Source organism: Schistocerca americana, chromosome 2 (genome assembly GCF_021461395.2).
Source record: "Schistocerca americana isolate TAMUIC-IGC-003095 chromosome 2, iqSchAmer2.1, whole genome shotgun sequence".
Classification (NCBI taxonomy): domain Eukaryota; kingdom Metazoa; phylum Arthropoda; class Insecta; order Orthoptera; family Acrididae; genus Schistocerca; species Schistocerca americana.
In genome coordinates this window covers 356,121,557-356,147,469 of record NC_060120.1, presented here as the reverse complement: position 1 = coordinate 356,147,469, position 25,913 = coordinate 356,121,557, and the positions used below count along the sequence as shown (strand labels likewise).

Here is a 25,913-nt window from a genome sequence, read left to right as displayed (position 1 = left end):
GGTATTATCTGTGGTTGATAAATGTCCTGAGCCAGAAGCAACTTGCTCTGTTTTAGAGGAAGACCCTCAGCCTGCAGTATCTGGACATTCACAGAGGGTGGAATTACTGGTTGTTGGGAGCATCAATGATAGGTGCTTAATGTTACCCCTTAGGGATATGATTACAAAGGAGTGGAAGAACTCCATTGTGCAGTCTGTGTACATATTGGATGGAAGCAGTCATCCCAAACATGGAATGGATCCTTCTCAATGCCATGAAGAACAAAGGGTGCACACAACTGCAGGGGGTGGCTCATGTCACCACTACTTATTTGTGTCACTTTCAAGCAGAGTAGATTCTCTCTGGTTTTGGTCAGCTAGCTAACATTGCAAGATGAAGGCAGAGCTCATCATCTGTACCGTCATTGACAGGACAGATTGTGAACATTTGGTACAGAGCTGGGTGCAGGGTCTTAATTAGATTCTCAGAAGTTTCTGCAACTGTTTATGCTGCAGGTTCCTTGACTTGTGCAATAGAATGATGGGGTATCAGGTTCAACTTAATAATTCATGGGTCCATTACACACAGAAAGTGGCTGCATGGGTAGCAGACGCTGTGTGGAGTGGACTGGGCAGTTCTTTTATGTTAGATGGTTTTGGGAAAGAACAAAAAGGACTTCAATCTCAAAGTGTACTGGCCAATCACAGGCAAGGGTGGACCTAGGAACCATAGGTATTATAGTAGTAAATTATCACTGCGGAGTTGGGAAAGAACCAAAGATACAAGTGCTAACAGGAAGCACTGAAGCTGAAATTGTTATAGGTACAGAAAACTTGCTAAAGCCAGAGATAAGTTAACCATGTTCAGATAGGATATATTAGATAGAACTGGTGATGTGTTTGTTACTGTTAGAAATAATTTACCTTAGAGCAACACAGAAGTAAATAGTCCCTGTGAGTTAGTAGAGATGGAGGCTATACTTCTCAACTGGGGTAAATTAAGAATTAGTCCAATATTATGAAAAGGGAAGTTGCTAGCTGTCTCTGGCAACTGGGCCACACTGTGAGCTGCAGCACCAGTGCCTGATGCGAGTGGTGACTGGGTGTGAGTTCAAATGTGAGTGAATTCCTAAGGGACCAAACTGCTTAGGTCATCAGTCCCTAGACTTACACACTACTTAAACTAACTTATGCTGAGAACAACACACACACTCATGCCCGAGGGAGGACTCGAACCTCCAACGGGAGGAGTCACACAGCACATGACATAATGCTTCAAACCGCACGGCCACTCCGTGCGGTGGTGGGAGTAAGGAGGAGGCTGGGGCGGGGAGGGACTGGGATAGTAATGTAGGGGTGGGGGACAGTGAAGTACTGCTGGGGAGAATTAAGAATTGGTTCCTGTTACTGAGTGGTCAACTCAGGTCATACAGTTGCTATAAGGTTCAAGGAAACCTTGAACATCATCTGAAATAGGTCCCCACTCATATAGTTAAAGTTGGCAGTGACACCAATCTACCCTTGATATGTTGATGGCAATACATGTTCACAGCCTGTGATAGGTATAAAATGTAATCAGAACTAAATGCTTCCTCTGAAAATTCATTTGAGAAATTAGTTTAGGGGTTCACTCAAAGTTATGGTTGTGAAAATGTACTTGACCTATTAACAACAAATACAGTACTGGCCACTAAAATTGCTACACCAAGAAGAAATGCAGATGATAAATGGGTATTCATTGTACAAATATATTATACTAGCACTGACATGTGATTACATTTTCACGCAATTTGGGTGCACAGATCCTGAGAAATCAGTACCCAGAACAACCACTTCTGGCCGTAATAAGGGCCTTGATATGCCTGGGCATTGAGTCAAACAGAGCTTGGATAGCGTGTACAGGTACAGCTGCCCATACAGCTTCAACACGATACCGTAGTTCATCAAGAGTAGTGACTGGCGTATTGCGATGAGCCAGTTGCTTGGCCACCATGGACTAGACATTTTCAGTTGGTGAGAGATCTGGAGAATGTGCTGGCCAGGGCAGCAATCAAACATTTTCTGTATCCAGAAAGGCACGTACAGGACCTGCAACATGCGGTTGTGCATTATCCTACTAAAATGTAGGGTTTCGCAGGGATCGAATGAAGGGTAGAGCCAAGGGTCATAATACATCTGAAACGTAATGTCCACTGTTCAAAGAGTTGTCAATGCAAACAAGAGATGACCGAGAAGTGTAACCAATGGCATCCTATACCATCACGCCTGGTGATACGTCAGTATGGCGATGACGAATACACGCTTCCAATGTGCATTCACTGCGATGTCACCAAACATGGATGTGACCATCAACATGCTGTAATCAGAACCTGGATTCATCCAAAAAAATGACATTTTGCCATTCGTGCACCCAGGTTTGTCATCGAGTACACCAGCGCAGGCGCTCCTGTCTGTGATGCAGCGTCAGGGGTAACCGCAGCCATGGTCTCCGAGCTGATAGCCCATGCTGCTGCAAACGTCGTCGAACTGTTCGTGCAGATGGTTGTTGTCTTGCAAACGTCCGCATCTGTTGACTCAGGGATCAAGACGTGGCTGCACAATCCGTTACAGCCATGCGGATAAGATGCCTGTCATCTTGCCTGCTAGTGACATGAGGCTGTTGGGATCCAGCACGGCATTCCGTATTACCCTCCTGAACTCACCGATTCCATATTCTGCTAACAGCCATTGGATCACGACCAACGCGAGCAGCAATGTCACGATACGATAACCCGCAATTGCAATAGGCTAGAATCTGACCTTTATCAAAGTCAGAAACATGATGGTACGCATTTCTCCTCCTTACACGAGGCATCACAACAACGTTTCACCAGGCAACGCTGGTCAACTTCTGTTTGTGTATGAGAAATCGGTTGGAAACTTTCCACATGTCAGCACGTTGTAGGTGTCGTCACTGGTGCCAACCTTGTGTGAATGCTCTGAAAACCTAATCATTTTCATATCACAGCATCTTCTTCCGTCAGTTAAGTTTCACGTCTGTAGCACGTCATCTTCATGGTGTAGCAATTTTAATGGCCAGTAGTGTATTCCTCAGCAGGTAGGGAGCATCATGACCAATACAGGGATAAGTGACCAGAAGGTTGTCATAGCAAAACTTGAATACCATAACATCAAAACCTATCAAAAATTAGTGGAAAATATATCTTTTTAAAAAGCAGATAAAAGTTTGCTTGACACCTATGTGAGAGACAATCTACATTCCTTCTGCACTAACTCCACAGGCATATGCCAGATGTGGCTTGGACTCAGACAAATAATATCAACAGCAATTGAGAGATTTCTACCAAATAAATTAATAAGAGGTGTAACTGATCACCCAAGGCACACAAAAAAATGTCAGAAAACTGTTGCAGATTTGACAAAAAAGTATACCAAATTTAAATGATTGTAAAATTCCATGGTTGGTGAAATTCTACAGAAGATCAAAATTTAGCATGGATTTCAAAGTGAGATGCATTTAATAGTATCACAATGAAAACCTTGTCTCAAAGAGGTTCAGGTCATAAGTAAAGTACTCCAGAGGCAAGACACAGTCAATACTTTCTCTGCATGACAGTGATGGTAATATTACCAACGATAATCCCACTAAAGCAGAGTCACTAAATGTGGTCATCCAAAATGCCTTCACTAAAGAAGACAGAGCACATATTCCAGAATTTGAATAAAGAACTACAGTACACATGAGTAGGTTAAAAGTAGATTCCACATTGTGTAGCAATTCAAATCACTTAATAAAGGTAAGTCTTCCAGTCCAGAATCAGAATCAGAATTTTTATTATCCCATAACATACAAAGTCAAATCACAGACCTGATGTACTGGGGACTCATCAACATTACATTCACATTACAATTGCAATTTGTATATACAGTATTACAAAAACAGTATATCAACACACCAGTTTACATGTGTTACAAAGTAATATATAACAACAGTGTTTACATAGTGAACATATTTTTTACAATAATTTATTTGACACAAAACTGCTAAGCTTAATTTACAGACAATGTTTCCTTGCTCAGACTTCCACTTCATCATTCATAAATTCTTCTATGGAGTAATAACATTTCTCCACTAATAACTTGTTCAGCTTTGGTTTCAGTTGCCATAGCACCATGCTGTTTATTTGTTTCTTTTTTGGCATGTTGTAGATTTTCATGCCTATATATTCTATGGTTCATGCGTATAACTTGAACCTGTGAGTGGGAAGCTTGAAGTTTGTCTTATTCCTAGTGCTGTATTGATGTTTAAAATTGTTGTCTGTGAATAACATAGGGTTACTGTATATAAAAATAACCAGTTCACAGATGTACAAATAAGGGGCACTTAATATTTTTAGATTTATTAATAGTGGGCGACAAGATTGTTTTGGTCTTGTGTTACACATATTTCTAACAATTGATTTTTTAAATTTTAATATTCTAATGATTTTGCTTATATTCTAACCCCCAGTTATGATTTTATGACAGACCAGACTGCCTTTGATTTGTTTTCATGAGCCAAGATGTATTTATTATTTACCATTTCTTTTGCAGCTTTCACTGCCCTTTTAAATAAGCCTTTATACTGTTTGACATAATTTATGAAAATAGGGTGTTTGTTGTATTTCAGCTTCTTGTGCAGTTGTTTTTTCTTCAAACTGGATATTTTTATTCCAGTGGTGATCCAATTTAGCTTATTGGACATCTTTGTGTTGAATACTCTAAGTGGAAATATTTCATTAAATACATATAAGAAACTTTCTAGAAACCTATTAAATTGTATGGAGATTGGAGTATCAGCTTCAACTTGCCACTTCACCTCTTCTAAATTAGAGCAGAAGTGTTTAAATTTTCAGCAGTAAAATGTCTTTTGCTATAAGTATTTTTAGTGCTTGGTTCATTTGCATTTGCTATTTCAATGAACAGTCAGAGTGGTCCAGATTGTGTGCCAGTTAGGTTACTTTCAGAGTATGCTGATGTAATAGCTCCATACTTAGCAATCATATACAACCATTCGCTTGACAAAAGATCCATTCCTAAAGACCAGATGTTGCACAGATCATTTCAATACTCAAGAAAGATAATAGGAATTATCTGCTGAGTTACAGATCCATTTCACTGACATTTTGATCTGCAATAGGGTATTGGAACATATACTGTGTGTTGAACATTATTACTTACCTCTAAGGAAACAATCTAGTGACACATAGTCAACACTGGTTCAGAAAATCTCATTCTTGTGAATTGCAACTAGCTCTTTATTCTCATAAAGTAATGAGTGCTATCAACATGGGATCTCAAGTTGATTCACTATTTCTAAATTTCCGGAAGGTTTTTGATATCATTCCTCACAAGCAACTTTAGTTTTCTTGCCTCAGTAACTGTGTGTCACAGGTGTGGAACTGGATCCATGATTATCTGTCAGGAAGGTCACATTTCATAGTAACTGATGGAGGGTCATTGAGAAACACAGAAGTTACCTGGTGTTCCCCAAGGACATATCATAGGGTCTCTGCTTTTCCTAATCTACATGCATGATTTAGGAGGCAATATGAGCAGCCATATTAGATTGTTTGCAGATGATAGTGTCTTTTGCTATTTACTAAAGTCATCAGAAGATCAAACCCAAACTCTGAATAATGAAAAGTAGGAGGTCATCCACATGACTACTGAAAAGAATCTATTATATATCTGTTACATGACAAATCACACAAATCTAAAGGCTGTCAGTTCAGCTAAATACCTGGGGATATCAATAATGAGCAAATTAAGAGATGGTGTCATTTTCAACTTTTGCATATTAATTTTATTTGTTCACAACTATTTTCAACTTTCTGGGATATTCTTAAATGATTTTGTTGTCTATACAAAATAGAATGTGTTATATTACTTCTACAGACAGAGATATAATGATGTGGTGGTAAAAATATTTCAAATACATTTATCTACATAGAACACTGTGCCTTACATATTGAAATGTTAGCGTCTTGAAAGTTGTTTTCTCTATTCATTTTGGTTTACAAATGCTGTCTCATTGGTTTGGCAGCTTCACAATTACACAGGTGGTATATAGATTAAAAAATAAAGCTAAGCATGGAATAAAGGGAATAATAATTTTAAGTGATACAACTGTATATTTGTGTGTGCAGTTGAGAAAAGTTAAAAAGGGAAAAAATAAAATGGTATATAAAAGGAAACAAAATAAAAATAAATATTGTAATATATTATGAGGTGATATTAAATTTTAAATTTCATTTTATTGCATAGATGATTTCCAATTGACCGTTAGCAGAATATGACTCAGGTTATCAAGGAATTTGACTTTTTAAATACTTGGAAGTTTCCATTTCTTTTGCTTCCATTCCTTAGTGTAATGGAACATTTGGATCTTTTAATGTTTTTGGATGCATGTTTGTTTTTTAGAAAATGAAGTGCAAAGACATATTGTTATTAGATTTTGTGTGCTCCTTAAAATGTATCCAAAAATTTCTATGAGTTTGCCTGATATATACTTTGACACAGTTGTCACATTTAGTTTTGTAGATCCCTGACTTATTAAATGGGTCTGTTGTGGTTTTTTAACTTTCTTCAATGACACACACAAATATATAGGCAGTGTATTTGCAATCATTATTCTATTTATTCCATGTTTAGCTTTACTCTTTGGTCCATATAATACCATTGTAAATGTCAAGCTGTATAAACCAACAAGACAGCATTTGTAAATCAAAATGAACAGAACACACAAATTTCAAGATGCTGACATTTTAGTATGTAATGCATAGTTTTCTATTGCAGGTAAATGTATTTAAAATATGTTTACATCAACATCACTGTTTCTATCATTGAGGTACTATAATATGAGGAGTTTGTTCAGGTTGGTTGCACTGATAATTAAACCCCTTTAGCAGTAGTTCATTTATTAACCTTAACACATACAAGGATCACAAAGAACTGAACATGGCGGAACAGCCAAAGATAATGCTTAGAGTCCAAAGATGAATGCATATTGGTGTCGATTTCATCGGCGCCACAAATATATTCTATTTTGTACAGAACAACAAAATCATTTGAGAATAGTCTAGAGGGCTGCTACGAGTTGTGAACAAATAAAATTAATACAGCAAAAGTGGAAAATGACACAGTCTTTTAATAAATGCATCGCTGTGGCACTCACTATGACGAAAATGTACAATATGCTACTATACAAAGGAAAGGGTAATATCCAATGTTATCAACAGATAAAAATTAAGCTGCTGATGACTATTAAAAGCATCTGATTTAACAAACAGTGCCTGAAGCAAAAACTTTGTGAATATGATTATTAAATCTATAACATAAGTTTCTAAGATTGTGAATCAGTGCAGTGAACTTATGTGGATCAAATATGAAATTCATTCTAAATTTAAACACAAGATGTGGCTCAACTGTCGGTTATAACTAGCACATTAAATTTAACGCATAAATCAAGAAAGCCCTTAAAAATTCCAGTTATCTCTTCACAGGTAAAGAAGTAAATGAATGTGTAGTTATGAATTCAGAACCCAAACATTATGAGCAGAACCAAAAATCCATAAAAAGGACATACTTACCTGTCCTATTGTCAGTAGTATTGACAGTGCCTCCTGTTTTTTATGCAGAAAATTTATTTACTCAACAAGTTCTACACAAATGAAAGTAAAAACACAATAAAACAACAATGTAGGAAAAGACTGGTAGATGCATTGGCAGAGGCCTTCAAATAAGCAGGGTAGGAGATGAGAATGGGAAGGAGATGACAGGACAGAAGGGGTGGGAACTGTTGGGTGGAGAGTGTGGGGACAGTATGTTACTGTAAGTTGAAGCCGGGATAATTATGGGAGCGGAGAATGTCACTTTTTCGAACCTAATGGTATTAGATTTTGAGGACCGAGGATGTCTTTCATTTTTCTTTTCTATCTCCAACAAAGAGGGCAGGGAAGGCTGTAGAGGCATGGTGAAGCCACAGGAGTAAACCCTGAAAAGAAATGCTGCCAGCTCAGGGCAAAACAGTGGCAGCCCCACTACTGGGCTAACCTTGCGCAGCACGTGTAATGCGGCCAGGGGACATTTTACCCCCATAAGAAGTCTCATAAATGTGCCTCTGAATAGGATGGAACCCCATAAGTCAAAAATGGCTAGGTACACTGGTTTATGATTTGGCACATGGAATATTAAACGTCTGTATAGACCTGGAGCTGTTAAGACAATAGTATTTGAACTAGGAGAGTATAAAATGGATGTTACTTCATTACAGGAAACAAGATGGCTAGGGGAAAGGATATTGTGTGAGAGGAAATCAGTAATCTTTTATGGACGTTCTGAAGAAATTGATAAGCATGAACATGGAACTGGATTTGTGGTGAGGGAGGGGGTCATAGGGCTAGTGAAGGCCTTCAGTGCAGTCAGCAACAGGATACCGTGTCTAACTATTAGACATAGGTATGGTGATCTCACCCTTGATAATGCATATGCACCAACAAACGTAAGTGATGAAGAGGAGAAGAGTGAATTCTATGAAGAACTGGAAAGAACAGTCGAGAGCATTAGCAACAGAAATCTTAAGATTATTCTGTAAGACTTAAATGTCAAAGTGGGGCCAGAAGAGATGTATAGACCAATAATTAGAAAACAGAGTTTACACACAAAAACAAATGAAAATGGCTTACAGTTAATCAACTTTGCGTTAAGTCAGAATCTTGTTGTGAGCTCAACATACTTTCCCCACAAACAGATCCACAAACGACCTGGATTTCCCCAGATGGTAGCACTGTCAATCAGATAGATCATCTTTTGATAGATGAGAGGTACAAGAAGTGCGTAATGGGTGTGAGATGCTACAGAGGAGCAGATGCAGAGACAGACCATTTCCTAGTCATAGCCAAATTACAGTTAGAGTTGTGCTACAAAATGAAAGAGAACAACATGGGCACAAGACAGTTTGATATTGAGAAGGTTAAGGATCCAGAAATATGCAAGCAGTACAACATTGCATATGTAGTGATGGGAAGAAATAAGGATCTGAATTGTGAATTGTGTTTTATTCATCTCATGACGTACATTTTCAATCCATCTGGTTTGTGTGCAGGAGACATGTCAAAAATTTATAAAACAATTACAATGATTTTACATGAATAAATAATAGCACTATAATAAATAATGACACTATAAGGATAACACATTGTACCCAGCTCATATTTCCAGTTTGTCCTGCATGAATTCATCCACTAAGTAATAACACTTCCGCGTCAGTACCTCATATAACTTTCTTTTAAGTGAACCTAAATTCATCTGCAACTTGCTCCCTTTTAATTTATTAGAAATTTTCATTCCCTGGGCATACAGTCTGAGGTGCTGGGTGGGGAGCATAAAATTTTCTTTGTTTCTGGTATCATGTGAATGGACAAAATGGTTTCCCACAAATAATTCATGTCTGGTGTACAAAACTATAATAATCTCATATATGTATAAGGATGGCAGAGTTAATATTTTAAGTTTTCTAAATAATGATTGACATGGTTCTTTGTGATTTGCAGTGCACATATTTTGTATGATTTTTTTTCTGTATTTTTAATATTTTTTCTGTATTTTTAGTATCCGCACTATGTTTGTCGAGTTACCTCAAAAAACAATACCATACTTAATAAAGGATTCAAAGTAGCTTTTATATGCTACTTTTCATGTGTCCATGTCAGTTGCAGTTGACAATATTTGCATTGCAAATGCAAAGCTGCTCGGTTTGTTTGCCAGGTATTCAATGTGTGCCTGCCAGCTCAAATTTTTATCTACATTTAAACGTAAGAATTTGACTGAGTCAACTTCTTCTATACCTTGGTTGTTGTGTACACTCTTAATCTGCTCACATGTTGACTGTTTGGTTCTGAACTGCATCACGTGAGTCTTAGATTTGTTTAAATTCAACCCATTTAGCTGAAACCAAGTTTCTAAGGTACTGAGGGTACTGATCACAGATTTGGGAATTTTTTGCAAGTTCTGATCTTCAAATAAGACAGAAGTATCATCTGTGAACAGAACTGATGGGGAGCTGATACTTAATGGTAAGTCATTAATGTAAAAGAGAAATATGACTGGGCCTAATATGGAGCCTTGTGGAACACCATGAGATATATATATATATATATATATATATATATTTTTCCAGTCAGAAAAATAATCTGTGCCATTTGAAGAAATGCTAACTCTTTGTTTTCTGTTGGATAAGTAGGATTTAAGCCATTGTAGGGCACTGTTACTGAAGTAGCTGAAGAAATTCTAGGAGGGGAAAAGTTAACAACTAAGAAGAAATGGTTCAAAGAGACATGTGAACAGGCTGTAAAGACCAGGAGGAGAGGAAAGGCAGTGCACATGCTGGACAGGCAATGTGCAGAACAACTGGAAGCACTCAAGACCATTAGAAGAGAAACAAATAGGATTCTGAGAACAGAAAAAAGAAAGTTCATGAACAATATGATTGATGAAATCGAAAAGGCAAATAAAAAATCAGACAGCAGGAAAATGTTTCAGATGTTGAAACATGTGAGGAATGGTCACAGAAATGAAGCTTTAGTTATTAATGATAAGGATGGAATATGCTGACAGACAAGAAAAAAAATTTTGAATAGGTGGAGAGAATATTTTGAAGAGTTATTAAATGCTGACGATCCAGAGAGTGTTTTTCCACATGAGAATAATATAGAGGGTGAAGGAGAAGCCTCAAACATTCAGGTGACCCAACAAGATGTAGAAACAGCAATGAGGAAACTAAAGAATAATAAGGCTCCAGGAGAAGATAGGATAACGGCAGAGGTGTTGAAGGCATGTGGAGAAACACTTCAGAAAGAGCTATGTAATCTCATAAAATAAATATGGGAAAAGGAGGAAATCCCAGAAGAGTGGAAATCAGCCATCATTATCAAACTGCATAAAAAGAACAGTAATAGGAATTGTAACAACTACAGAAGACTTTCTCTCCTAAATGTACCTTATTAAGTTCTATATTTAATAATACTTGAAAAACTTAAGCCATTTGCAAAAGATATTGCAGGAGAGTACCAGGCTGGCTTCCAGGAAGGACAATCGACCATCGATCGAATTTTCACCATGAGGCAAATCTGAGAAAAGTGCTGGGAATTCAACCTTCACTTTCTGGTGACGTTCATAGACTTTTCAAAGGCTTATGACAGTACCCACAGATTAAGTACATACAACGTCCTGAGAGAGCTTGGTATACCAATGTAGTTAATAAATGCAGTCAAGGTGTGCACAGTGGAGACAAAACCCAAAGTCAAATATCAAGGGGAGCTGTCTAAGGAATTCCATATGAGAACAGGTGTGAGACAAGGTGATGTTATCTCACCACTGTTATTTAATCTGGTCCTAGAGAAAGTAATCCGAGAAATGAAAAGGGAAAACAAAGGGGTGATGCTAAATGGTAGGACAGACTTATTGGGTTATGCAGACATCATCACAGTTCCCATTACAGGTAGGGATATGGAAATTTTAAATACCTTGGTACATGGTTCAACAGGCAAAATAATTTAAAACAGGAAATGAACCAACATATTGTGAACGGGTCTAAAACTTATTACATCTCCTAAAGCAGATAATGTCATCCAAGAAATTGTCAATTAAGACCAAACTTAACGTATACAAAGCCATGACAGGGCCAGTATTGTTGTATGGGAAAGAAACCCTAAGCACAACATAGGAGGATGAAGAAAACTTGTTGGTCTCCAAAAGAAAAATTATGAGAAGGATCTTTGGATCTTTGGGCATGTCCAAAAAGGGAGCTCATGGAGACATAGAAAAAAAAAAAACAAGAATAGTATGAGCTGATGAGGCAACTGAACATCATTCGAAAACTGAAAGTGTGGAGAATAAGCTTGGCAGGCCACATTAGTAGGAGACCAGACACCTCTTGGACAAAAGCAGTACTTAAAGGAAGACCTGATGGTACCCATCCAATCAGAAGACCCAGAAAGCGATGGGAGGATGAGCTACAGAAAGACCTTTGCCAGCTAGGAGTCCGAGACAACTGGATCCAAAGCGCACAAGATCGCCATCTATGGAGGAGCATTGTGAAGTTGGCGCATGATCTACAGGGTTCTTGATCACCGATTTTATGATTGATGATGGAGAATGTTTCGTAAGGATAACTCCCATCTGCACAGTTCGAAAAAGCTGGTGGTAGAGGGAAGGATCCATATGGCTCGGGTAGTGACGCAGCAATTGAAATCAAATGTGTTATATTCAGCTGCATCTTGTGCCATAGGTGATCTACTTTGCTCTTTGTCACAGTTTGGTGGTGGCCATTCATCCTTGTGGACAGTTAGTTGGTAGTCATACCAATATAAAAAGCTGTGCAATGATTGCAGCAGAGCTGGTAAATGGCATGGCTTCTTTCACAGGTCACCTGGCCCCTTATTGGGTAATATAAACCTGTGACAGGACTGGAGTAGGAAGTGGTGAGTGGGTGTATTGGGCAGGTTTGCACCTGGGTCTTCCACAGGGATATAATCTTTGTGGCAAGGAGTTGGGATTGGGAGTGGCATAGTGATGGACTAAGAGGTTGTGGAGTTGGGTGGGTAATGGAACACCACTTTAGGAGGGGTGGGAAGTACCTCAGATAGAATGTCCCTCATTTCAGGGCGTGATGATAGGTAATCAAAGCCCTGGCAAAGGATGTTGTTCATTTTTTCCAGTCCAGGATGGTACTGGGTGATGAAGGGGACACTTCTTTCGGCCAGTTCTTGGGGATGATTTGAGGATTTGGGTTGTGGGAGGAAATGGCATGTGAGATGTTATCAGGTTAGGTCTGGGGGATGGTGCCTGTCTGTTAGGGTCTTGGTTAGGCCCTCAGCATAGTGAACAAGGGAGTTTTTGTCACTGGAGATACACCGTCCCTAGGTAGCCAGGCTGTATTGGAGGGATTTTTTGGTGTGAAAGGGGTGACAGCTGTCAAAATGCAGCTACTGTTGGTGGTTGATAGATTTAATGGGGACAGAGGTGCAGATGGAGCCATCAGAGGGGAGGGGTTCAACATTTAGGAAGGTGGCATGCTGGGCTGAGGAGGACCATGTGAAGCAGGTGGGAGGGAAGGTGTTGAGATTGTGATGGAAGATAGGGCGTCTTGGCCCTGAGTCCAGATCAAGACGATCTCATCAGTGAACCTGAACCAGACTAGGAGTTTGGTGTTTTGGGAGGCTGGGAAGGTCTCCTCTAGATTGCCCACGAAAAGGTTGGAATAGGAGGGTGTTATGCAGATACCCATGGCCGTGCCATAGAATAGTTTATATATACCATTCTTTCAAATGAGAGAGTTAGTAAGGTGCACGAGGAATGAGGCAGTGGGTTTGGAGTCTGGAGGATGTCGGGAAAGGTAGTGTTCAATAACGGTAAGACAATGGGCATAAAGGATGTTGGTGTACAGGGAGCTGCTATCAACAGTGACGAGCAGGAATCCAGGAGGTTGAAGGGATGGGGATGGTGGAGAGTCGGTGGAGGAAGTTGTTGGTGTCTCTGATGTGGGAGGGTAGATTACAGGCAATTGGTCGGAGGTTTGTAAAGAACTAGTATGACAGACCCATTAATAAATCAGGTATCACCAAGTATAACAATACAGTGCAAGTGCTTTTGCATTACATCTCCTAAACAACATACTTCCAAAAATATTAACAAAAAGCTCTAAGCACAAGATTTTCCATTTCACTAAGAAATGTAGACAAGTGAATATCTTAGAAGAAATGGAAACTTTCAAGCATTTAAAAACTCAAGCTGATACACTTCTTAATGAGAAAACAGATCTTCAGAACAAAAACTTCCTTGATAACTTCAGTCATATTCTGCTAATGACAAATTAGAAATCATATTAGAAATCATCTATAAAATACAATGAAATTTAAAATTTAATATTACCTCATCATATATTTTAATATTTATTTTTATTTTATTTCATTTCCCTTATCATTTTATTTTTTACTTTTTAAATTTCCTCAATTGCACACACAAAAATACAGTCATAGTATTTGAAATTATTATTCCACGCTTATCTTTACTTTTTCATCAATATAATACCTTTGTAAACATCAAGCTGTCAAACAAACAAGACAGAATTTGTAAACAAAAACCTCTAGAAAACCCAACTCTCAGGAAGTATGTAAGGCACAGTTTTCTATGACAGTAAATGTATTTAAAATATGTTTACATTCACATCATAACAATTCTTTTAGTGGAGGTAATATGTAATATTTTGTACAAAACCATAAAATGATGTGAGAATAGCCTAGAAGGCTGATACTAGTTGTGATAAATAAAATTAATACAGCAAAACTGGAAAATGAACAGTCTTTTAATAACTTCATTGCTGTGATACACACTATGAAGAAAATTATGAATAACTTAAATTGGAATGATCACATAGACAATGTTGTAGGGAAGGGTAACCAAAGACTGCATCTCATTGGTAGAACACTAAGAAGATTCAACAAATCCACTAAAGAGACTGCCTACACTGCTCTGTCGTCCTCCTGCTAGAATGTTGCTGTTTGGTATTTGGTCCTTATCAGATAGGACTGACAGAGGATATAGAAAAATTTCAAGGAGGACAGCTCATTTTGTATTATTATGAAATAGGCAGGAGATTGTCATAGATATGATAAGCAAGTTGGGGTGACAAAAATTAAAATAATGGAATTCTTCATTGCAGTGAGATCTTTTCACAAATGTTCAATCTCCAACTTTCTCCCTCAGGCATGAATTTTTTTTTACTCTCCTATACAGGGAGAAATGATGATAATAATAAGAGAGATCAGAACTTGCATGAAAAGATTTATGTGTTTATTTTTCCTTCACACTTTGCAAGAGTGTAATAGTAGAGAAATAGTGTGAAAGTGGTTTGTTGAACCATCTGCCAGGCACTTAAATGTGAACTGCAGAGTAATCATGTATGTGTAGCTGTAAACTATCAGTCTTCAACACTGGTGGTTAGCAGGAGGAGAATATGGACGGATACAGATTCTGAACAGGTGGATGGATGGCAGAATGTCCTTTCAGATTAGGGTGGGAGGGTTGAGGAGTAGATATTTCTCATTTCAGCATGTGATGAGATGTAGTCAAAGCTCTGGTAGTGGCTATGATTTAGTTGTATAATATCCATAAGATGAATACAACACTCTCAGTTACTGTATTTGAAACCCATTCCACTATTAGCAATTCTAGTAGCCTGTCAAATAAAGGTTTGATATCACATTTGATATTAATTACAGATAAATAATTCTACATTACACTGCTCCAGTTAATCCCCCTCAGCAGATACTACATGTAAGACAGAAAACATTAATGCATGATAAGTAGTAGTTGAGTATTTAAGTTTGCAGTTTTAATAACTATTACACAATTGTTTGCAATTTCAGGAAAAATGTGGAATGCGTTACAGACAGCCCCAAAGACCCAGATCATACAAACCCATAAGGGTAAGTGTTATATTCCACATACTTATTTGTTGTTATATCTGTAATGTGCAACTCAACAATATTATGAAAAGGATACATTCCTACTCATCATAAACATGACATGTTGATTGCAGACAGGTACAATGAAAAAACTGTTATGTATTATTGCTTTCAGCCAATGCCTTATCCAGCAAAGAACATATGCACACATGTACCCAAGCACACACACCTCATGCATACATGACTGCTAGCATCAGCAACTCTGGCTAGCAATCTATCCTTTACCTAATATTGTTGTAATGTGTAACTGATATTTTAAAGAAAACTTCAGGATCTTTTGTTGCCTGCACCTCATGTGAACAATAAATACATCTTTAATTATAGAATAAAGCCACAGCATAATTCACTTGACAGAATCAGCTATGATTAATTGCAAAGGAAACAACCTCACTTCATTTTATAAAAATTTTAACTTCATTGAAAATCAGTACTGATTTTGCCCAGTTGTGTGTTTAACTTCTTGAATCTGATGATATTTTACTGAAATTTTTGAATAATATCACTCAAAATATAATTTACAGACTTACTGTTGTCCACTTCTGCCAATGGATGGTTGCACAGTATATAAAACATCCTATATGAAGCACTGTACTCGGCGAACAGGACCAATTCCTCCAAGAAATGCACTCTGCATACCTCAAGGATTATTTTCCAGGGAAACTACTCAGCAGGTAATTGCTACACATAGTTGTCATCCTCGTACTAATTATGCTTGTGGACTTATTTACTTTGTGAGAAATATATGAAACAAATCGATTACTTATACCAACTTCATTGAGTATTATATTAGAGTACATGTAAATAGTTGTGTGTTAAATGAAGGAATAGCTTTAAATGAATACAAAACATGTATAGCTGTAGCAGAATTAGGCTTGCATTAACAATGGTGTTGTAGTTTGGTATAAGTAAAACAAGCCCAGTAGACTGAATACCACTTTATTCCATGGAAGCCTTCACAACTTCAAGACAGTATTTAAGTAAGATCCAGCAGGAACCAATTATGTACACAAATACTGTCAGCAACGCATAGTGAACTGAGGCCAAACAGACTGGGGCATGAGGTGGGCTCTGATGGTGATTCCTCCCCTCCCCCCCCCCCCCCCCCCCTCTCTCTCTCTCTCTCTCTCTCTCTCTCTCTCTCTCTCTCTCTCTCTCTCTCTCTCTCTCTCTCTCTCTCTCTCTCCCCCCCCCCCCTCCCTCCCCCCCCCCCTCCCCCCTTACACACACACACACACACACACACACACACACACACACACACACACACGTGAAGTGCCCTCTGCAGACAACATAGCACTGCTGTACACACGGCCTTCAGAAGGTATGCGCACGCATCACTGCATTTCTCCTCATGTAGGGAGATCATGAATTCTTGAGACGTCTGTGCTGTCCTCCTCATCTGCTGGCCCCTGACTAAAGTGGCATGGTGCAATGGAAGCATACAGTTGGAAGTGCTTCAGGTGCAGACACATTCTGCACTCATCTTCCAGTGTCAAACCATATGGTAACACCAGCAACACCAGACCTGTTGACCTGAGGCATTGGCCCTGGAAAGTGGAGAACCGGCAGCTGTAGCTGATGTGACGCCCGATGTGAATGGCCTCGGAGGTGATGGAGTGACATCAGGGAGCAACTGGCAGTCCACATGAAAGTGAAGCTAATCATGATACCTCAAGCAGAAGCAGTTCTCCATGTGGACATCGCAGTTATGCTGCCCCCAGCCTCTGATGATGACAGCTTGAATCCATTTAGGGCAATGTCTAAAACCACACACCCAGAAGCCACACCCAGCCAGAAGAAGTGCAGAAGTGCAGTGACTGCACAGGTTGATGTCCAGGAGGAGGACACAGGACGAGTAGCAGTGTCCTCAGCTAGCACCGTGGAGTAGCTCTGCAAGGCTCTTCTCGCTGAACAGCATCAAATGGTACAAGGAGAGAAACCGATCTAAGGCAATGTCAGATGAAGAGTTGGCAACATATTTTCTCGTCTGAGATTTGAACATTTGCACTAGGCATTCCACCTCACTGTTAGATTGTGTATGGAATGGTAGGGTGAGAATGCGATGGATACCACAGGAATCACAAAATAGACACTAACAACATGGACAAGCATTTCAGTTAAAAATTTTGGACAAGGCCATGATGGTGGCAGCTATGTCTGTGGAAACACAATGATTAGCATACAGAAAACAAGAATATGCGTCAACAACCAACAACCAATAAATGTTGAGAAATGATCCTGTGAAATCCTTAGTCCCATGCATGCAATGCCATTGGCCAAGCAGATAATGACATTCAGGGAGCTGATTGGTGCATTGTGCACTGTGAACTGGTGGCGACAAGATGGGTAACATCAGCGTCCATGCCAAGCCAAAACACATGTCAACAGGCCAAATGGTTCAAAGGCTCTGAGCACTATGGGACTTAACTGCTGAGGTCATCCGTCCCCTAGAACTTAGAACTACTTAAACCTAACTAGCCTAAGGACATCACACACATCCATGCCTGAGGCAGGATTCGAACCTGCGACCATAGCGGGTGCATGGTTCCAAACTGTAGTGCCTAGAACCACTCGGCCACTCCGGCCGGCCAACAGGCCAACCCTCTGAATGAAGCACAGAGGGGATCACTATGTGAGGGACCTCATGATCTGTGTCTAAAAGCAGAATACCATCCACAACAGTGAGCTGATGTCAAAATAGGCCACAATTATGGAAGGAGTCGGGTGCATGAGAAGGTGGTGAATCCAGCCAACCGTGTTATACGAATGTTGTGACACTCTGCGAAACAGGATCCAAACGTACACACTTCATGATTCGTAAGCTAGTTACAGAAAAACCATCAATTGTCTACTGTGTGGTGACATCAGTGTGGAAACAAAGCAATTCCTCCTGATCAAATTCTAAGTCTGGACTGGGCGGTAGGCAGGACAAAGCATTGGCATTTTTCTGTTGATTCATAGGGCGGAAATGAATCTCATAGTTGTAACATGAAAGGAAAAGAGCCCAACATTGAATGCAATGTGCTACTTTATCTGGTAATGACACAGAAAGACTGAGTAAGGAAACCAATGGTTTGTGATTGGTGAGCAGGTGGAATTTTGTACTGTACAGAAAAACATGGTATTTCTTCACAGTATATACAATGGCCAAAGCTTCCTTTTCTATTTGGGAATACCAAGTTTGAGCATAAATCAGTGTTTTTGAGGCATAAGATATATGCCACTCAGAGCCATCAGGATATCTATGAGCCAGTACTGTCCCCAAGCAGTATTGTGAAAGGACCAAGTGGAGGCCTGGTTGGTACATTAACTAAACAGGGTGCAGACTGCAACATGGACTTAAGGGTGGAAAATGTGATTTCACGAGCCAGTGACCAATGAAATGGTGTAACATTCTGGATCAGAAAAAAAGTGAAAAGTTTTGTTTTTCTGTGTATAAAAGCAGCCACATACCATCCAGTGAACCCGCTCACATGGTTGCAGATGACATGATGTTCACTAAGTAAAAAGACAGCAACAGAAAAAAAAGAGCTCAGAAAATATGTTGCAAACAGCGCCAATAATTGCTTAAAACATGCTGTAACATGCAATAAATAAGATTAAAAAACCCCACTGATGATGGTGATATTTGCCGCCAAAACTAGTTTGGGATAATAAAGAAATACATGAATAACAAGGTGTTTTGCATCAAGGTGGACTCCATTTCTGATATTACTGTCATCCAAATTGTTTGCACAAACTGGGACAGATGCTCTAAGTTGTTCCAAAAATGTTGAAAAATACTGGGAGCCCTAGCGACTCCAAAAAGCAACCACAAGTATTGGTACAGTCCAAAAGCGGTATTGACATGTAACATACATTGTGACTCTGTATCTAAAGGAAGTTGTAAATAGGCATCTGACCAGTCAATTTTTGAGAGATATTGACCACCTGATAACTTTCCAAAGGGTTCATCCGGGCACAATATCAGGCACTTACCCCTATAGATTGTGCATTCACAGAAACTTTAAAATTGCTGTAGAGGCATAACAAGCCCAATGGTTTCTTTGCTATAACTAGGGTGTAGACCATTCAGTTGATGCAATTGGTGAAACAACACTGGACTCTAAGAGGTGATCTAATTCATCTTTGACCTGTACCCAGAGTGCCACTGGAAACAGATGGGCCTGGAAAAAATGACGCTGAGCTGGAAGATTCATGGTAACGTGCGCTTGAAAATTGTTGGCATGCCCCAATCCAGGAGAGAACAAAGGGCAAAACTCTGAACATAATGCATCTATCTATGTATGCAGCACTTGTTCAACACTAAATTCACTTTATCTGAAATGGTAAACATCAAGCAACTTAAAAGTGCCTAACCCAAAAAGATTCTCCATATGTGCATTATCTACAAAAAGAAATCTAAGTGACCAGACTACTGACTTGTAGATCACTGGGGCAGAGAATTGGCCAAGAATAAGAATACTCCATTTATTGTAATTTACTAAATTCTGTGACACAGGAAGAAGCCCAGGGGAGCCCAAGTCCATACAAATTGTGTGTTATACAAGGTTATCACAACTCCTGTATAACTTGCATGTGCAGAACTTTACGAAAAACCATATCATCATTGAAAAGCTGGTTTGCTGCAACAGAAATAGCTGATATAATGTTTACATCCATATCTGCATCAGGATTGTTGTGCTGAATTTTTGCATTACAAACAGAAGGAATGTGACCTTTCTCGTTATGATGTGTAGCCGAGCATTTTGGACAGTCTGGATGCTCATGGTCAATGAAACAGTAAGAGCAGGATGGGAGCTTGGAATTCATACACTGCTATTTACTAGCCTGTTTACTTAGTTGGAAGTGAGGCTGGCTGCCTCGATGCTCTGATCATGTGCGGACTGCTGCGGCCATGTCTTTCGCATGTGAACAAACTAAAGCTAGGTGTGGAGGAGAGGGTTGGATTGCTGATACCTCACACTATGACTCAATCTGTTTACCTGCCACTTGTGTCACCTCAAACGAATGGGCAATAGCTAAAACCTTGGTGAGGGATGGATTTTCACACTGGAGGACATGCTCTTGCATCTCATGATCTGGAGCCAAACAAACGATAGCATGTCTGACCATCTAATCAACATACAGCTCTTCTTGCACATCAGACACAAAATGATGATGCAATTTAATCCATGGAGTTGAGCTACCCATGCTTCCTGCAGCAGTAAAACTCAACTCAGGATGCTATAACATGAGTGCACTTACAGTACTATTTTGAAAAAAGTTCAGACATTTGGTCAAACATTAAAGATGACACATCCTGCAAAGAGGCAAGGTGATACAGCACTTTCATGTAAAAGGAACAAGGTATGACTTAAAGTAGCATCAGCAATCCCAAAAGCTTGAATGTGTTATCACAGACGTTTCTCATATGCATCCCATTTCTCAGTGGACTCATTGTATGCAGAAAAGGGAGGCGGATGAACCATGGGGGCCACGGAGGGCAAAACAGCAGGCAACACATACTAAGGAGCATGTCAATTAGATGACACAGAAGCCAATGATTGAAGTACCTGAGTTTGAATGTCCAGTGGCTGTGCTCGGTGGTCCAACACCATGGAAAATGATCCTTACTGTTCAACCAAACAACATAAAATGTTCTCCATAACATCATCAGCCATCATGAGAATAAAAAGAGGACCTGCTATAGCAGAAATTTGAATGGAGAACAGGACCTCACTCATCACCAATCATGTTGTACGTGCACACGTCACTGCAATTGGGACTCCCTTTGAGTTTCTCATATTTTCCCTAAGGTATTGTGAAAGTGGAATGCTTCTCATCTTTCACAATCAAAAGAAGTCCTTATGATCAAGTGACCACTAGTTGAAATCAGGAATCAGGGTATGTCTATAACACAGTGTACGTCTTGTAATCAAAATGGAGGAAGGCTCATTTGATAAGATCCTTCTAAATCCTGAAAGCCTTAGAATTGGTGGCTATAAACTAACTTTACTTATTTCCAGGGTTCTGGAAAGCAGAAAATCAGCAACTGTGTGGTTGGTTTACCAATTAATGCAGTAAATATTGAAAAAAAGGAGAGAGATAGACAGAGACAGAGATTGCAGTATTAATTTTCCTTTGCCTAATAAATAAAGTGTTCAGTAACAATCAAGTGGCTGTCATAATGGATGGCATTGCATAGCTTAGTGGGTGATTTGGTAATGAACTTAGGGTTCCTAACTAGTTATCAATAAAGAAAACTAATATTGCAACTTCAGTTGCATAACTTGGTATGAACTAATTCATCAAGAAGGTCCATAATGGGACTTTTGGTATCAATAAATGATAAATCAATACAAAATGGAATAACAGCTTCTGAAATACAAAAATCTATGTTAACTCATTTATGAGTAAACCACAAAATCACATAATTTTAACAAAAGTTTTGCATCATGTTCAAAATCACATAATTTTAACAAAAGTTTTGCATCATGTTCAATAAGTATTGTCACAAATGAACTATGGACAGAATGACATTATAGAGGAATATCAGATGATATGAATATCATTAAACAAGTTGATTATGAGCCTTAACAATATTAATCTTTTCATCCACTTTGCCAGAATTCATTTATACATGGTTACAATGTTAATCTTTCCACCCACTTTGCTGGAGTGCATGAAAACACAGTTCCTCCTGTTGAGAGTGTGATCAAACTTACCCTCCCCTTTGAAATGTTTTAAATGCAAACAGTGCGGCCTCACTACACTTTGATAACAAGATAGGCAGGCAAAGTTTCACAGCAACTAACAAAATAAGAACCACTTGCTTACTCCACCACAGGTTGTGGCTTGCAGTAGCGTCATCGTGAGCTACCTTTCACAAACAACGCCACAAATTCTACGTAGTTGGACAGCTCAATTGAAATCATATGGGCAGGAATGCATGCTATAGTGCAGGTTGTGGCCTTAGCATTCTGACAAGAGTTAAAGACAAGGAAGATGAAACCCAAATGTTGGAGCTGAAAATAGATTTCTCACAGGAATAAATCAGACAAAACAAACACATTTATAACAGAAATAACACTCAGAGATGAAAATACTGTCTCAGTGGCAAACTAACCAACAGTTGGCTTGTAAGGTAGCCAAGATGGCATTTTTTTTTCCATCAGTCTACTGACTGGTTTGATGCGGCCCACCACGAATTCCTTTCCTGTGCTAACCTCTTCATCTCAGAGTAGCACTTGCAACCTACGTCCTCAATTATTTGCTTGACGTATTCCAATCTCTGTCTTCCTCTACAGTTTTTGCCCTCTACAGGTCCCTCTAGTACCATGGAAGTCATTCCCTCATGTCTTAGCAGATGTCCTATCATCCTGTCCCTTCTCCTTATCAGTGTTTTCCACATATTCCTTTCCTCTCCGATTCTGCGTAGAACCTCCTCATTCCTTACCTTATCAGTCCACCTAATTTTCAACATTGGTCAATAGCACCACATCTCAAATGCTTCGATTCTCTTCTGTTCCAGTTTTCCCACAGTCCATGTTTCACTACCATACAATGCTGTACTCCAGATATCAGTTATATACAATTAACTGTTATATACAATAAACTGTCAAAATAGTGTTTACAGTGGTATCCGTTTGTGCTCTTTCACACATCTAGGGATGCATAAATTGTGCCACCAAAAGTTTCAATCCAGAAGCAAACAAATAATATACAGAGCAACTCTAAAGGCGTTAGAAGTGTAGTAAATGGCTTAAAACTTGATTTATGGCCAGAAAGATGAAACAAGTTACTGAGAGAAGAGGCATCAAAATCAAAAATTTGCATTTTCTCTGACTGTCATGGGTGAGATTTGGCCACTATTCTTATGAATAAGCAGTCAGAATTTTTAGTTACAGAACTTTAAAATTCAGGGCTCCCCTTCAGGAACTACTTAAAGACTGCAACCCACACCCAAATGATGCCTCTGTAGTTATTGGTGGAGCTAATGATGTATATAAAAATGGGTCAAAAAATGCAGTTAGATCATTGCCCCAAACATTGGAAATAATTTCACAACAAAAAAGATCGTCATTAGCATTCCATTCAGCCATGACTTAATAAAAAAGTTCATGTGTAAATACTGAGATAAGTTTCACAAACAGAAAGTTTCGTAAAATCTGTAAAGTATTCAAACATGTCAAGTTCTTAGATTCTTAGACAGTAGCTCCAAAGAAAGAAGCTACTTTACTTGCCACAGAATGTACAGAAACCGCTGAGGAAAACATGTACTTGCTAATGCTTTATTAACAAAAACGTTCAAACTATATGAAAACACCACACCACCAATTGCACTAAAAGCACCTGTGCCTAATGAAACTGTACTATTGGAAGAAAAAGAAACAGCTGCATCAAAAAATTCATTTGCACTTAATGAAGAAGCAGATAGGAAAACTTCACCTACAAAAACACAAGGAACTGGGCAAATTATTACACAGTCAACATTTGGATACCGCTATCCAAACAACAGCTCAACAAGAAAAGTCTACAAGATCACAACATACTCCCACTGCATCATATTCATCATTGGAGAGGCATGTTTCTTCTGGGAGTACAGCTTCAAGCAGCAAGATCTCAATTTCTCCGAAAAGATCATCAAGAAAAATAAAAAAACTGTGAGCTTATAACGAAGATTTTTTTATGGTCAAGTCACCTCTTTTGCAAGAGGACATAGCAGACATAAATCTTCCTCACACTGAAGAATGTGACAACCTTAACATACAAAATGTACAAGGATTGAGAAATAAAGTAAATGAACTTGAAATTCTTACAAGTGATACTAATGTTTTGTCAGACAAGCACTTACTGCGTATTAGTGAACACTGGCTAAAAGAGTCATAATTAGCTTATCAGTATATTCAAAACTTCAGATTAGTTCACCACTATTCTAGGAAAAATTACAAAGGTGGTGGAACTTGCACCTACATGAGAAATAGTGTTAGCTGTGAAGCTTTCCATCCCTGTGAAGGTTTTTCCTTAGATAAAGACATTGAAATAGATGGGATAGTATTTGCCACCCCAATATGTATATAATGTGTGTGTATAGATCATCTAGTGGTAACTTTTTTGGTCTTCCCCAGAAACTTTGCACCATTGCCATAAAAAGCATGTCACAATAACTCAGAAAATATAATAATATGTGGTGATCTCAACATTGATTTCCTTGAATAATCTGCTCAAAAGTCACAATTAATGAATTTAATGGTGTAATTCAACTTAAATATGAAAGTGATATGTCCAACAAGATTAAACAGCTTTCTTGATCAGGTTGCTACTCACATTGATTGCACTGTAAAAATTATAGATGTTTGTTTTTCAGATCACAGTGCACTAACAATACATTTTAATCCACCACTCTATGTACTCCCAACAGGAAAAACAGTTATTACGTGTAGAAGTCATTGTGACTTGTATAACTTTGTACTTAGCTTAAAGAAAGAAGACTGGCAAATTGTGTTGACTTCTTCAACTAGAAATGAAAAATATGACAATTTTCTGCAGATATTTTAATATTACTTTAATTACCATTTCCCAGAGAAAACAAAGACTATCACTAACAAAAACAGAATGCTTGGGTCACAAAATGTATTAAAACTTCATCAGAAAAGATGAGGCTGCTGACTTAGCAAACTGGACAGTGGCAAATCCAAAGAGTTCAAGGTATACTATAAAAATTACAAAACCACATACAGGGGAGTTATCAAATGGGCTAAAAATACTCATAATGATAAAACAGTTAGGTGCTCTTTCAACAAATGTAAGACTGTCTGGGGTATAGTAAATGAACAGACAGGTAGAAAGTTAAGGATAGAGGATTATTATTATATTATAAAAAAAAGAGTTACAAAGATTTATTCGGCAGGGTGTGATATGATACCCTGATTCTTAATTCATAAGTGTTCAAATTAAAGAAGTGGAGCCCTGTCAAATATCATAAATACCTCATTTCTAGAGGGAACATTTCCAAACCAGCGATAACTTGCTAAAATTATACCTGTCTACAAGAAGGGAGGGAAAACTGACATAGCAAACTATAGGCCAATTGCTATGCTATCTGCCTTCTCAAAAATATTTGAATACTGTATGTCAATTAGATTCAAAATAGTTTTAAATTCTAACAACATAATCACATCTTCCCAACATAGATTTCAGAAATACAGGTCTAACCACACATGCTTTGTATGCATTTCTAGAAAAGTGCTCAAGTTTTGTTGACCATAAACAACCTGCTGTTGGTATATTTCTTGATCAGTCCAAGGTATTTTACATGGTCAACCACAAGCTGCTTCTTATGAAACTCCAGAAGTATGAGATTAGAGGTGTAGCCCGCTATTGGTT

At 38.6% G+C, this 25,913-nt stretch overlaps 1 protein-coding gene across 1 annotated transcript in view; it reads left to right on the top strand.

Moving 5' to 3' along the window:
- The window catches only part of LOC124594010, a 125,087-nt gene that overhangs the window by 70,740 nt on the left and 28,434 nt on the right, over positions 1–25,913 (top strand). Inside the window, exons 3-4 of the mRNA XM_047132362.1 lie at positions 15,447–15,506; positions 16,067–16,216. Of these exons, the coding sequence (XP_046988318.1) occupies positions 15,447–15,506; positions 16,067–16,216 (210 nt within the window). The remainder of the gene's footprint in view (positions 1–15,446; positions 15,507–16,066; positions 16,217–25,913) is intronic.